Source organism: Carassius auratus, chromosome 18, assembly GCF_003368295.1.
Source record: "Carassius auratus strain Wakin chromosome 18, ASM336829v1, whole genome shotgun sequence".
NCBI classification, from domain to species: Eukaryota; Metazoa; Chordata; class Actinopteri; order Cypriniformes; family Cyprinidae; genus Carassius; species Carassius auratus.
Window position 1 is genome coordinate 8,085,952 of NC_039260.1, and position 15,888 is coordinate 8,101,839.

At 36.0% G+C, this 15,888-nt stretch overlaps 2 protein-coding genes across 4 annotated transcripts in view; one reads left to right on the forward strand and one right to left on the reverse strand.

Moving 5' to 3' along the window:
- Nucleotides 1–5,032, reverse strand: part of zc3h18 (zinc finger CCCH-type containing 18) — a 38,134-nt gene extending 33,102 nt beyond the window's left edge. For 2 of the 3 annotated variants that reach the window (XM_026287390.1, XM_026287391.1), the window contains exons 1-5: nucleotides 4,853–5,032; nucleotides 1,653–2,545; nucleotides 870–954; nucleotides 360–520; nucleotides 164–259 (exon numbers count right to left, since the gene is read on the reverse strand). In XM_026287390.1, the coding sequence (XP_026143175.1) occupies nucleotides 164–259; nucleotides 360–520; nucleotides 870–954; nucleotides 1,653–2,534 (1,224 nt within the window). In that variant the 5' untranslated portion in view covers nucleotides 2,535–2,545; nucleotides 4,853–5,032. Of the gene's footprint in view, nucleotides 1–163; nucleotides 260–359; nucleotides 521–869; nucleotides 955–1,652; nucleotides 2,546–4,508; nucleotides 4,831–4,852 lie in introns of those variants that run through there. The other variant, XM_026287389.1, reaches the window with a different exon arrangement.
- A 403-nt stretch (nucleotides 5,033–5,435) lies between these two features.
- Nucleotides 5,436–15,085, forward strand: trhr2 (thyrotropin releasing hormone receptor 2). Its single transcript, XM_026287392.1, has 4 exons — nucleotides 5,436–5,574; nucleotides 7,518–8,253; nucleotides 9,720–10,137; nucleotides 14,004–15,085. The coding sequence occupies exons 2-4, from the start codon at nucleotides 7,868–7,870 to the stop codon at nucleotides 14,697–14,699; spliced, it is 1,500 nt and encodes a 499-aa protein (XP_026143177.1). The 5' UTR covers nucleotides 5,436–5,574; nucleotides 7,518–7,867; the 3' UTR covers nucleotides 14,700–15,085.
- The last annotated feature ends 803 nt before the right edge of the window (nucleotides 15,086–15,888 follow it).

Below are 15,888 nucleotides of genomic sequence, written 5' to 3' on the forward strand. Positions count from 1 at the left end.
CTATCACAAAACCACTGCAGGACACACTACAGACTCATTTGAATGCATGAGTTCCCCTCAAAAATCCCATAGACAATATTACAATACCTAAAGATGGAACTTTTTTCTAAATTGTTCACTCAAAACCCATTTTAAAACAGGTGTAGTGGCGATATAACTGTACCTCTTTGGCATGTCTAAGGCCTCTTTCCCAGGCGCTCTCCACCGGAGGATCTAGAGGAGGCGGCGGAGGAGGCAACTCTTCTACGGCAGGGGCTCCCTGGAAGAAAACAAGATTCAAATGTTGAACTGAAATTTAAACTTACTTTTAATTAAGGAAGAAACACAATAGTAGAAAATTAAGCACAGAGGATGTATACCCAGGGGTTAGCGGGCATGAGGGGGTGAGGTCCACCTGCCCCTCCTCCAGGAGGTGCTCCGTTAGGAGAGAAGGGATCTGGCTTGGAGATGAGGGAGTAGTTGCCTTTATCATTGACTCCTGGATGGATGAACCTACAGATCATGCCCCAGGTGCAGTTACCTGCAAGAGACCAGGCAGAAACCATTGGGATATTTAAATATATATTAGTAATTAAAAAAATAAATAAATAGCATCAATATCAAAACCATCCACTGCTTTTGGAATGTGCTGTGAAGACAAATGTGCTCACAGAAAAAATACTGCATTGAATTGCTCCCTCTACTGTTGTAACTTAGGCACATGCTGAACAACAAACTAAATGTGAGGCTTATCAAACTTCAAAGCATGTTATCATCAAGGGAAAATGTTAGATTATTACCTTGGGCTACATAAACACACAATTTGATATGTAGAAAAGCTGTAGCAGCAGATTTAAAGTATTCAGGAAATCACATGAATGAAGAACTACCTTTCATAAAAAACCTGCAGATGGGCCGGGGTCTGATCTTCCTGTCCATCGGGTCCTTGACCTCGCCCTCCTCGAGATCATCATCCTAAAAAATAAACCGCAACACTCTTACTACAGCACCTATTAATGAGCGTTTATGTAAGTTTTTATTCATCAAACAATATTGGGAAAAAAGTATCATGGTTTCCATAAAAATCTAAATATAATATAAACGTTTTCAACATGGTAAATAAAAAAAAATCTATATGAGCACCAAATCATCATACTAAAATAATTTCTGAAATATTACTTTATTCACTGTATTTTTAGGTAAATAAAACTTTTTTTTTTTAAGAACAATTAAAAATCTTGTTGACACCAAACTTTTGAATGGTTGTGTAACTACATAGTTTACAGTATTTAAAAAGTTGATCATGTGATAGAATAATATAATTCTGTTTTCCTATTTGGCAATGCCTGTCATTTTCATTCTACAAAAAAAAAAAAAAAAAAAGATATTGCATTCAATTGCTCCCTCTACTGTTGTGATCTGGTCATACAAAAAAATTATCTGCGACATGAAAAACAAACTTAAACAAATGTAATTGGGTTTCATAAAAATTAAAAAATTTTAATCCAGAATACAAAGTTAAAAAGCAATAGTTTATATCAGCAACAACCCCCACCTCCATAAAAAAAAAAAAACATAAGAAAAAAATGGCATGACTTGCTCTGCAGTGGTGAACTGAGATTGAACAGCTCCTATTATCATATGCTAATCACAAATGATTTCAACATACTTACATCTATCTCTCCCTCATCAATCTCTCCATCATCTTCCTCTTTCTTTTTATCACGGAACGAATCTCTCCTGCCTCTCTCCCTCAAGTCCTCAGATTTTCTAAGCGGTGTGTCTTTGTTATCTGGGGGCAGAATTGGCTTTCTTTCCTTTCTCTTCCGTCTTTTCTCCTCCTCTTCATCATCCTCTTCCTCATCTTCTCCATCTTCCCCAGCGGGACCCTTCTCTCCCTCCTCCTCCTCAGGAGCAGCAGCACTCGGCTCTTCTGGAACCTCCTCGTCATAATCCAGCTCATGTTCATCCAGATCTCTGGACACAGAAGATTCATCCTTCAAATCGCTCACTACCATTGCCGCCCTCCTCCGCCGCCTCCTCTCTTCTTCCTCATCATCCTCTTCCTCAAGCTCAGCACGGCTAAGGCCAGACTTGGTGGTTGCCTCATCTTCCTCGTCTCGCTCCTCTTCTGCTGGGGTGAAAGGTCGCTCGTCTTCTGGCCCTGGCGAGTCAGGATCAGGTGATCTCGGCGTTTCAAGGATTTCCTCCTCAGGAGACTGGCTAGCATCCTGCCTGCTTCCTCGGACCGTCAAACCGAGGTCATGTTGGTGGACGTTTTCTCTCTCCTCCCTGTCCATCTTGTAGTCTTCCAGGTCTGATACCTCCTCAGGATCTTCTCGTCTAGCTGCTACCTTGTCTCCATCCTCAAAGTCTGAGTCTCCTCCACCTTCCTGTACTTCATTCTCATCATCATTCAAAAGCTCACTGTCTGAGACTCCCCTGTCAACTTCTGATGGGGACTCGGGCAACTCTAGCAGCTCGTTGTCAGAGAGACCCTTCTCCTCCTCCTCAGGAGATTGTGGGGACTGGGTGGGGCTCTCAGGCGTATCCATCAGCAAGAACTCTGAAGCAGACATTGAATATCAGCCAAACAAGTCAAAAGTCTCAGTTAACAGGCCCTCTAAGACCCGACTAAATAATTAAAACCCTTATTAAAATAATATCTATTTTTGCAAACTACTGGAAACCTAACACTTTCATAACAAATCTAGTAAATACTTATTTGGCATATTATGTTTTAATTAACATTAATTAATTATATTTAATAACAAATGCATTAAAAAATACTTAATTTAAAAAAGAGAAAGAAAATAAATTTAGAATATATATATATACACACATATACAGTTAAAAATTATAGAAGCTTTTTTGTTTTAATTTTAATTATTAGAGCTTGCAGCTCATGAAAGTCAGAAATCCAGTATCTCAAAATATTAGAATATTTCTTAAGATCAATAAAAAAAATAGAGGATTTGCAAAACAGAAAAGCTCAAGTTCTTTAAAGTATGTTCATTAATACACTTAATAAATGGGCAGGTGACAAGTCTTGCTGGAAAAGTAAATCAGCATCTCCATAATGCTTCTCAGCAGATGGAAGCCAAAATCTCCCGGTAGATGGCAGCATTAACTTTGGATTTAAAAAGACAATGAACCAACACCAGCAGACGTCACGGCTGCCCAAATCATCACTGACTTCAGAAACTTCACACTGGATTTTAAGCCGCTTGATTCTGTGCCTCTCCAGTCATCCTCCAGACTTTTATTAGGTAATATAATGCTGAATTAACTTTTATCTGACAAGAGGACTTTGGACCACTTAGCAACAGTCCAGTTCTTATTCTCCTTAGCCCAGTTAAGATGCTTCTGACGTTGTTTTTGTTTCAGAAGTGGCTTGGTACCCCTTTTCCTGAAGACGCCTGAGTGTGGTGACTCGATGTAATGACTACAGCTTCAGTCCACTACTTGAAGCTCTCCCAAGTGTTTGAATCTGCTTTGCTTGACAGTATTCTCAAGCTTGCGATCATCTCCTGTTGCTTGTGTACCTTTTCCTACCGATTTTGCATTTAATATGCTTTGATAAAGCACTCTGTGAGCAGCCACCCCTTTCAGTAATGACCTTCTGTGACTTACCCTATTTGTGAAGGGTGTCAATGATCATCTTGTGGACCATTGCCAAGTTAGCATTCTTCCCCATTATTATGGTTTCAAAGAACAAGAGATCCCCGGAATTTACACTGTAGGGATGGGCATTTAATAAAACTCAAATGTAAATATTTTAATATTTTGAGACACTGGATTGAGTTTCAAGAGCTATAAGATCTAATCATTAAACAAACAAACAAAAAAACTTCTGAAATGTTTTACTTAAAATGTAATGAATCTAGAATATCTGAAAGTTACACTTTTTGAAATAAGTTACAAAAACAAAAATGTAATTTATCATGATATTCAATTTTTTTTGAGTTTTTTTCTCTCTCTCGCTCTATATATATATACATACAAAATTAAAGATAACAATAATTAATAAGTAAAGTTAATGCTTGAACCCTCTGAGGGTTGACTTAAAACTAAGCATAAAACAACTACAACCATTTATATTTTTAAGCTTTTAAATATACTAATATTGTGCAAATATTAAAAATGAGATATTGTTTGTAAAATGAACAAAAATAAGCTTTACTTAGGTTGATACCTCACTTTAAAAATGCTTGTCACTTAATTTATCTTTGAATGACAGTGTCTTATACAAAGCTGTCAGTTTTTATTGTAGCGACAATCATTTAAATATCAATGGTATTTAGATGAAAACTATACAATGGTGATTTTATATAAAAGCTACACTTTCATAAACAAAATCCCTTTTAAAATGAATAAACTAACGTTACCCTACTAGACTAGTTCTTCCATAACAATACCCCATATATTAGCCCGCTAACGTAAAATAGCTTAACCGCATTCAAAACTTAAACTCATAAACATAAACTCTTCCATACCACACAAAGGCCAGTCGTCTGGAACTTGTTTACCTTCTCATATTAAGGCAATGGATTCATGAGAGGGAGACCGACACGTCTTACTAGCCGCTTTATCTTTAACGGGAGAGCTCGTTGATGGCGATGCGGCTAACAGGCCCGAGTCCTGCCCGCACACTTAAAAACCGACACAATTTCCGACATTTACTGAACAATCGCGCCACTTAAATGCCTAGACTACAGGTAAATACACATACTTCACTTTCTAAGTCTAAATTCACGAGTTTCTGCGTTGCACGATGTGTCTTCGATGCACACGAGCTAAAATCTCATGCAACAATAAAGCGCTCCCTCCTGCACAACACACGGACATCGCGTATTAAAACACATTCGGTCACCTTTCAAACCACAGAGTCTTAGGAGACAAGGTCTCAGTGTAGGTAGTCACCCGGTCTCTCTCCTTGGGGTGACTGTGTTCAAACAATGAGCGATCTGTCTTGGTTTCTTATTTTTCCTCTACCGGAGAAATTCATAAACCCTGCACTACACAGTGAGAGCGGCCATTACCCAGACGTCATCACAGCGCGACCAGATGATTTTTTTCGTTGCATAATATAAAGATATATGTATGTATTTATTTTTGCATAAAAACAAAAACATACCTTTTTTATAAAGTAAAATAAAGAAATATTATTAGATTATTAATAGAAAAGCATGTAAAATAAATACATTAAATATTCCGAGGCATACATTACGGGGACGATATTATACTGAGGTCATACAGGAACAAATAATAAAATTATATGAATTATCCTGATTTACACACATTTTCCAAAGTAATGTTAATTTATTTAGGGGTAGAACATTTTGTGAATGAATTTTTAATTACAGCCTTCAGTGAGCTTCAAGTCACTCAAGACACACGCATGAATTACCGGCGAACTCTTCCTCTAGGGGGCGCTGTTGTGATGAAGGGACCTACAAGAAGACTTACAGTTAAGAGTGCATTTACTAGCGCTTCTGTACAAGATCAGATTATTCGCTCGTCATGTCATATACTTCATATCAGTGCATTTTGCTTTTCATCTGGGGTTTACAGCCGACACTGCACGAAAATCTGGTAGGAGACGCTTTATTCTCTATCTTGAGAAGTTGTAGATGTCAGTTTCCATAATACGCAAATTTTAAGTGATTTCTTAAATCAGAACTTCATTCCTAAAAATGTTATTTTTTAAGACAAATGTATATGTATAATATGCACTTATATTATAGGCTAAGTATTTACTTAATGGTTAAAGATCTGCGCGTTTTACAAGACTGAAATTCTTCTAGCTTGTTTCGTTCAAGTCTATTTTAATATAATATATACAGCTGCTCGGGTAGAAGATCGGTGCTAATGATTATTTACGTTTATATAATTGAACGTTTGTAATATTGCGATATAAAAAAATTACAAGCTGAGCGTGTATTCATGTATTGCACAGATACAGAGGTTCATAAGTTCACATAATCTTTAAGGCGCCAAAATATTTTGCAAATTGGATGTTGCTTTAACAACTTGCTTAGAAAACGGAACGTTGCTTTAAAAATGTTCAAAAATCTACATTATTATTTTAACTCGAATTATGAATATTTCCAATGTATTCATGGAAAGTCTGCTTTCTTGTTCAGGTACACATTTATAAGAGAGACTGTGATTTTTGCACGGAGAGTAGGCTGTGTTCTAAAACTAGTGAGATAACTACCTAGACACCAGTTTTAGGCATGTTCCATTTCGGAAGCAGTCTGTGATGCCCCAAAATGCAGTCTAGTTAGGCAGCTCACTAGGTTTTGAGACACAGCCATGCTGTTTGCCTTAGAGTGCATTCTACTGATTTATGATTCTGGTAGTGATACAGTCAATTAGGAGAGCTAAACAAATGTGAATGACAGCCCATTTCATAGCAGCACGTCTGACTCTCATCATCTTCGAATCAAGCTCAGACAAAGAATAGGAAGAGCTCTCTTTTATATATGTGACAGCAGACATCTGATGGATGTTACAAATAGTGCTTCTGTTGAATAACAGGTTTAGCCACTCATTATTTGCCACTTACTTTATAATATATATAATTTTAAAATTCCAACATGTTCCTTATATATATACAATAATAAACATTGAGGGACACACACATACACACACACACACACCGCAGTGTTCTTGTATATATCTGCACTGCCAGAGCAGTAATAATGGAATATGAAATAGAGTTAGATGAAGTCCGAGCAGGGTTTTGTAGGGTTGGGAAGGCGGGATTGAGTTAAATTACTTTTCACATCGTGTCCACCTCAATTTATTAGGGAAGCCCCGAGAGGCATTGCAGTCTTATTTACAAGGCAAAGAGACGATTGAAAAGAGCAACAGATGTCTGGATTTTTCAAGCTCCTGTGAACAACGTCTTGGCCCCATTAAGTTGCTTTAATGGATTTCAAAACGCAATTTTCAGACTAGAATTAATGTTCAAATATGTTATCAAAGAATATTTGTGGCAAACATTGTGTACTTACATGATGATGAGTATTCAACAGACGTTTCTACCATTTGGTGTTGTTTTTTTGTGAATTATGCACTAAACAAGAGCTATTGAGGTCATTCGAAGATTTCTAAGATACTTCAATGTGTATGAAAAAACAACATAAAGATTGTATAATTTAAAGATCCTTGGAGCTGTGTGGCTATAAGTCATTCTGTGATTTTCCCTACTTATCGCCGTGCACCACTTAAAATGTCTCATTTGAATAATTAAAAGCTTCTCATCCTGTCTCAATAATGTTCAGAGGAAGTCTCCTAAAATCCTTACTGGAGCAAGTGTTATGGGAACATTTATAAAGAGAACAAATAGGAAGTCTGTGTATGCATCATGTTATTTTAATATGTGATGCTCCCACCTCAGTGTACGCCTTATCTTTTTGCGCCAGATGAAATGGACTGTTATTTAGTAATTAACAGACGGCTATGAAATCCTCTTAACAGTGATTGAGACTTGCTTTTTCCCTGCTGACTTCTGCAATCTTTTATTCCAGAGTGATCAATTGGATGGACGGTTGCATTAACGTGAGGGAAAAAAAAATTAGCCTCTGGATTTCAATACGATGCTTTTAATGGAAGAATACTGTTACAGAAGAAATAATAGGCTGCGGTCAGCAGATGAACATCATTATGCTGTTGAAGCCAAGAAAATTAAACAACATACTTAATAAGAGAAAAGAACATCAATAAAAGCTGGAACTGAACAGACAGTTTTTTTTAAATATATTTACTCTTTTGAATATCAAAATAGATTATATTCAGCTTTTTATTCTCCATCACCTATTTGATTTCTGCCTTTTTCTTCACATCTTGTGTGTAAATACTCACATCAAGAGGACTAATCATGCAGGAAAATGTGAGCTCCAGAATGGACACCCCCACTAACATCTCCCTGGTGGGGTCTGGGGATGCTGTGTCCGAGTCCCTGGAGTATAAGACGGTATCTGTGTTCCTGGTGCTGCTGGTGTGTGGCGTGGGCATAGTGGGAAATGTCATGGTCGTGCTGGTGGTTCTTACCACACGGCACATGCGTACACCCACCAACTGCTATCTGGTGAGCTTGGCCGTGGCCGACCTGATGGTCTTGGTGGCCGCGGGTCTGCCCAATATCTCAGAGAGCTTGATGGCCACCTGGGTGTATGGGCATGCTGGGTGCCTGGGCATCACCTACTTCCAGTACCTTGGCATTAATGCGTCCTCCTGTTCAATTACAGCCTTCACTGTGGAGAGGTAAGACCTAAAATTAAGTAACGTAAAACTCAAATAAAATAGCTGAGGGCTGGACTCAAATTCTGGAAGAAGACTGTGATAGTTATGTAACATGAAAATAAGTTGAATGATATTAAGATAATATGAGATAAATGCTCTGTTTTTGTGGCTGATTATTTTAGGTATACAAACAAACTGACATTATATATATATATATATATATATATATATATATATATATATATATATATATTTATATATATATATAATTAAAATTCTGTAATTAATTACAAACCCTCAAGTTCGTCAATCATCTTTGGAACACAACGTAACGTGATCAGCATTGTTTAATTTCAGCATGGCGCACTTTCTCCTGAATGCCAGAATTTGTATGCCTTAATGCCAGAATTTGTATTTTTGGGTGAACTAACCCTGTAACCCTCTGGTGATCTTTTTTTAGAGCAAACCATTTACATTCTGAATTTTATAAAGGTTTTACTTAATTGGAAGGGTATGAAACTTGGTTGGAGTATTGTGGCGCTTACTATATAAATACAAAAAAAGGCTAAATATATAGTCTTAAACTTTAGTCATACTTATGATCTTTGAGGTAAAAAAGGAAGGAAATACTTAATAAAGAGCAAATATTTAGGGTACAATCTACAAATAAGCCACAAGGAAGTAGTCTTTGATAATGTTTAAATATATATATATATATAATATAAGTATGACCGAAAATAATCTTATAAACAACTAGAGAATACACAACCCTGTTATATTTAGGCTTATACATGTTGTCATTACATCATGGTATTAAATATGACATTCTTTATTTTTAACTGATGGCTCCCAATCAAAATAACTTTGCTTTATTTTGTATTATGTTTTTTTCCTAATATTTGTATAATTTTTTAGTGCTGTCAAACCATTAATCGCGATTAATCACATCCAAAATAGAGGTTTTTATTTACATATTATATATATGTGTACTGTGCATATTTATTATGTATATATAAATACAAACACATGCATGTATATATTTAAGAAAAATAATTTATGTTTATATATTAAATATGTTTATATTAAATATAATAATATACATGTATATACATGTAAATATTTTCTAAAGATATACTTTACGTGTATTTATATATACATAATAAATAAACACAATACACATTCATATATTATGTAAAATATTTTTTATTTGGATGCATTTAATCGTGATTTATCGTTTCACAGCACTAATTATTTTATATATAAATAAATGGTGCATAGAGAGTCATGCAGTTATTTGAAGAGAGTTTATGTAGTACCATTAAATCCCTTCAAAACACAAAATATTAAAGAGGAAATATTACCTTAAATAATCTGTTTTGGCTGACGAGAATCACAAGTGTGAATCCAAAGTGAGAAATACTTTAAATAAATCAATTATACATATTTCATTAAATAATAAATATTATTGTTTTCTTGTGGTCCTATAGATACATCGCTATTTGTCACCCAATGAGGGCTCAAACGGTCTGTACGGTATCCCGAGCCAAACGCATCATTGCCGGAGTGTGGGCTTTCACCTGTGTGTACTGTATGCTCTGGCTGTTCCTGGTGGACATCCAGGTGAACCCTGACGGCCGTGTTCAGTGCGGCTACCGTGTCTCTCGAGACCTCTACCTGCCCATATACCTGATCGACTTCGCCATCTTCTACGTGATCCCGCTGCTCCTGGCCATCGCTCTATACGGTCTCATCGCCCGAATCCTTTACCTCAATCCTCTGCCCCACCCACCAGACTCAGGTACCATTATCGCCCCCACTCTCAGGAGGAGCTGCAAAGAACCAGCGGACGCCGGAAAAGCAGGTCGCCAGGGACGCCCAAAGAGCGCTCTTTCTTCCCGGAAACAGGTGCGTGTGCAAAAGTTTGTGTTTAGACAATTAGGACTAATTCCACATTTTGATATCCACTGAGATTGCAGTTGAGGCCAGACAAGGGGCAGTTCTTCCCTGCTGTACTGTGCCTTATGATTATTATCTCACATTTGTTTTTTGAAAGGTCAGTTCTTTTTTTATGAGAACAATGTTTCACTCTACTAAATGTCAGTTTGTGAGGAGAAGAATGTGTCTATGTTTTTCTGGTGGAGATTAAAATAATAGCCTATTTAAAGTAAATGACACATTTAATTGGCGGGTATTAAGATAATCAAGTCAATCTTTTATTTAATATTATATTTTACTTGGTTGCATCTTAATTTGTAAATTGCATAAAAAATGAAAAAAGATACAATAATTGATACCCAGCTGCATTTGGTTTCAGTCGTAAAACTTAAATTATCTGTGTTCCAGTGTTTCTGTCATGCAATAACTAACACAGCATGAATATTGGTTTTCGATTTGTGAACTAATGACTTCTAGTCACTGATTCATTTTGATGATTCATTCAAAAGAGTCAGAGGTTTGTGAGTCACCTAATCAGAAGCCGCATTCATTTTTCATTGTCTGATTCTAAATGACTGTTAACTGTCTATTTATGACTTGCTGTTTATATGACAATGCTTAATTAAAGATGCAGAGTGTAGTGAATGAGGTCTAATTGTACTTTAAGATAAGAAAAAGTCTGTTTGGGTGACATTTTGAAAACCATTACCAACACCTTTTACACTGATAGCATCAAAATGGAAGTAATGTATACTAAATGTTTTCTAAATGTAGTCATTTTTGCTTTGGAGTTCTGTATAAAGCACAATAATATCTCTGCACACCTTCATTTGTGCAAATAAACACATATATGGATGCAGACCAAACATCTGAGCTCATTATTTATTATGTGAAAGTGTACCTAATGGTAGAATATCATCATAAAGCAGATCATCAGGATCTATCTCATCAGAAGAGAGGCATTAGGGGCCATCAGGGTACTGTTTGGGTCTACATTAACGTCACTACATCAGCCACAGCTGTGTTGTGACTCTGGAATAATAGACTCTGTGATAGATCATAGACATTAGAGATATGATGCAGGCAGTGAGAAAACAAAAGCATGAAGTCTTGCAAAGGCCAAGAATTTTAAAAGATCTTTTTCCTGATTGATAATGGATATACAATCACACAGTTGACAGTAAATACTGCTGTGTATTAGTGCTGTCAATCGAGAAAAAACAAAAATAAAAATAACTGATTAATTGCACTTCTTGTTCTGAAATGAATCGCGATTAATCCCACCTAACATTAAAGTTTTTAAATATACTTTTGCATTAATTTCAAATTCAATCTTCAAGTGAATGTACAAACAACATAAATACAGTGTATTTTTAATATTTGTTTAATGGCATCTTTATTTATGACTAAAGGCCAGTATCACTGATACCAATTAATACCGATTTCCCTATAAATAATTTCCCCTCTAATATTTAACCATTGAAAGCCACATTACACTATAATTAAGAGCTATCAATTTTAACATTTCTTAGACTAGACTAGACTAGATTACTAGACTAAATAATTTCTAATTTAAGTGAAATTAAAACTATCTTCACTTAAACCCATTATAATAAATGTCATATTAATATAGGCTATACAGCAATTGAATAAAGTTCTCAAACTCTAATTCTAAACTAAATACAAATTAATCATTAAAGTTTTAAAATCTATAAAAGTTATTGATTTCCTCTTTTTTCTTTTATTCCTGATGAACAGACTTCACAGCAGCTGTTAACATGTAATTTTAACAGTATATTTAAGAGCAAAAATATTTGTATTGAATTGGTTTTTAGTGTTAATATTTCCCATTTTTTTATTTTTGACAAAATTTGTAATCATATTTTTTTCACATTTTTATTAATCTTTTTGTCTTTATTGTTTTTTGATTGATTTAAAAAACATTTGTATAAAACAGATAAACTAAAATAAACATTCATTATTAATTTTATTTTATGTAAGTTAACATTTATTTCATTTCATGTAATACTTTTTTATGGCATTTGTTTAAGTTAATTATAATAACCCTGACAGATAAACTTATACTTGTAGTTCTGAGACTTTTTAACAATAGTTCAGTGATATAGATCTAATGAATTTAATTTTAGATTCAGAGCATCAAACAGATAAAAATAGATAATATCATGCAATTCAGACCATTCAGTGACCTTATGTGCACATGTCCCTGCGTTTACCTTGAGTGCACTTATGTGTGTGCGGAGATGATCGCTTCACCTCAGATCAAAATCTTGAAGATTCAAGAGTGCCTCACTTAAGTAGAGCATTTGCATAATATGATTTGTGATGTTCACTCAAGTATGCTTAATACTCCTGGAGATTATGCTCTTTGAGGTTATAAGAGCGGCTCCCTTTCTTCCGCTTTTGTACTTCAGTTACGGTGCACCTCCAGCTCTTTGATCACTTCATCTGCAAAATTTCATAAAGTTCAATACAATTCAAGATGCCTGTGCCACCGCGGTGGTTGAGTGAAGTTATCTCTCCTATGAATCTGATAAAGTCATCACTACAGTAGAGGCTCCCCTTTATTTAACCTAATCATGAGTAGCAGCCGGCTTTGTTTGTGCTGTGTTAAGACCTTGTTTTCCATTGATAAGCAATCACAATAACCTGATATTTCAAATGCATATTCAAATTGTCACTGCCAGTCATGCAGTCATTATCTCCTGCTTTGTTAATTAATGGAGCTCCTCCCAACCTCACACAGCTTCAATTAGATGCTTTGTTGTGCAGACAATTTTGTCACTATTATTGAAGGTCTCTGTCACCGGTTGTCTATCTCTAGCATGAGACAATGAATACGCTCGAACCCCACAGGAGTGCCTGTGAATGTTAATAGGATGAATTTTAGTATGTATTTGTCGCTTGAAATGAGTGAGGACACACTAGGGAGGACTGCTTTGTTTTCTTTGACAGACAAAACCTGGTGTGGATATATTCCATCCTTCTCACAGGAGTTCAGCAGTGTTTGCCTGTTAACCGTCAAAGATGATGTTTGACTGACACTGGAAGATTTTTGAGCGCGTCTCGTCTTGTTGTCTCTCTCTGTCATTCTCTCTACCACTCCCTCTGTTTGCTTGCCATAGACTTCTACATTTGTTTTAATGCAAATGCAAATGTAAAATGCAATTGTTTCTTTGAGATACAGACAAGGATGAGATTTTATTTAATGCAAAGCACTCAGTCCAAGCCTTTTTGTATATTTTTTCTAAATAATACCTCTAAACAAAAAAAAAAAAACATGCAGGTGCTGCATTGTTAGTACATATTATTTTTATTGATCATGTACATGTGTTTTTATGCCTTGAAAGCATAAAAATGTTTATCGATTTTTTTTTTTTTTTTTTGTGGTGTATTGAACACTGTTGTGAATTCTGCCGATTTTATTATAAGCATGGCCTATCGAGCTAACACAGATGATGTTAACTCAAAATTGTTGACTTATGATGGTTTTTAAACACATATACGTTAATAAGAGTTGAAACTTATTAATAAAACACAGTAAGCCACAGTTTTCCAGGAGACACGTTTTCATGAATTTATTGTTAAATTACAGCTAATTTAAGCTGTTGTTAATTTGTTAAAACTTGTTAAATATAGTACAATATGTGACCATGACAAACATGCTTGCTGTCATTTTTAGAAATATTAAAAAGGAAGTGTTCTGAATTAATAAGGAAGCAATCAGAAGGTACTAAGAATGCTTTGATGCCATTGGTGTATATGTGAGTATACGGGAAAACCTCAAAGAGCCACTTTGTCATTTCTCACCTCTGTAGGTCACTAAAATGCTCGCAGTGGTGGTTGTGCTCTTCGCCCTGCTGTGGATGCCATACAGGACCCTGGTTCTTATTAACTCCTTCGTGAGCACACCATACCTGGATGCCTGGTTCCTGCTCTTCTGCAGAACCTGCATTTACGCTAACAGTGCGATCAACCCTGTCGTTTACAACCTGATGTCCCAGAAGTTTCGCTCGGCCTTCCGTGGGCTGTACCGCTGCCATAGGGAAGATGTGCATCAGCGGACGCTCTCCATGCTACAGAGCGGATACAACCTTGGAAGGGACTCCCGACTTTGCAGCAACACCAACGGCACACCTAAGAAAACCAGTTCAGTCACTCCTGAGCAGCAACTAAACAAAGGCATGGTGAACGACAAGGAAAATAAAGACAAGCTAATTAGTGATGGTGTAAAAAATGAGATTGAGCCGAGCATCAAGAAAAACGCTGTTAAAAACTGCAACGTAGATGAACTGAAAAGCTCAGCTGACAAAGAGATGCCTACAGTTGAGAATGTGGACATGAGCAAGATTAATGATAATGGGAAAATAATGGAGGAAAGCGATAATACCGCTCGGGGTATTATCGCTGTCATGAGCAACACAGAGCAGACACAGCTAGATGCCGATGAATTCAAATCTACTGTGGGGGAAGCCGAACAGAATGACACAGAGTTAAATCACAGCATTGTATAGATCGCTCCACTATATATTGTATATATTTCATTGAAGTGGCATGGTTGATCGGTTGTTTATTTTAAAGCCATATCTTGGGTTTCAAAACTTGTATTTACAGGCGTCATCCTCACTCTTCAGTGGATGACTGGAGCCACTCTCTCCTCATAATTTACAAGTGGAACCATTTGGCTGTCAGCACCAGAAACCCATGCCTCCTAGTGCTAGAGCTTCAGCTAGGACTGACTGATTTGTTACAAAACATATTATTTTGAAGAAACATTTAACATCTCATATTGCTGCTGCTTAAGCATATAGACACTGAAACAGCACGGAACTAATTTTAAAACAGGCAACATACACTTGCCAACTTTGCAAATGATTACAGAGAAAAAAATGGCATTATACACTGAAGAACTGGGGATCACAGACCACCAGGCTTTCAAGACATATTAAAGAAAACATGCATAAACATATACGCTTCATTGCTAGGAGACGCGTGACAAATGAAAGCAATGTGTGCTCTAAAATCAGCTTTAAATATTGAATATTTTTGACATCTTTCGACGGAACTATTGCTAATTTTTTCAGACTGCAAGTCAGAGCAAAAATCTGAGAATAAAATAATGTAGTGTATTCCAATAAGTTCAAACTGGGGTTTTCCTTAAAGGGAAAGTTCACTCACCATCATGCTGATCCAAACCTCTATGACTTTCTTACTTATGCGGAACACAAAAGAAGATATTCTGAAGAATGTTTCATTAAATTTTATTCCATAAGATTAGACCCAGTTGAGTTTCCTAGTAAAGTTTCCTATAAAAAAAATCTGCTTCCAATATAAATGATTATTGTTGCAATGGAAATTCATCCTATTGATATTCTAAATGTATCTCATTGGTCTTATTGTGAATGATTCATCCATGCATGTTTGTTTATTTATATATTTATTTTATTTCATTTTACCTTTTACCTTTTTCACCAAAATGTGGAACTGGATCTTCCAGTGACACGACAAACTTCTTCAATCATTTAGTCTGCTTAAGCCCCGCCCCTTTGTTCTGTTTTCATTCCATCAGCAACTGATGAATAGAACCAAGTCCTCACCCTTGAGTTTTCTCTTTTTTTGATAAACTGTTTCATCCAGATATAAATCACAATACAGAAGAAAATATCTATCAATACTTCCATTACGTCACTTTACATACAGTTA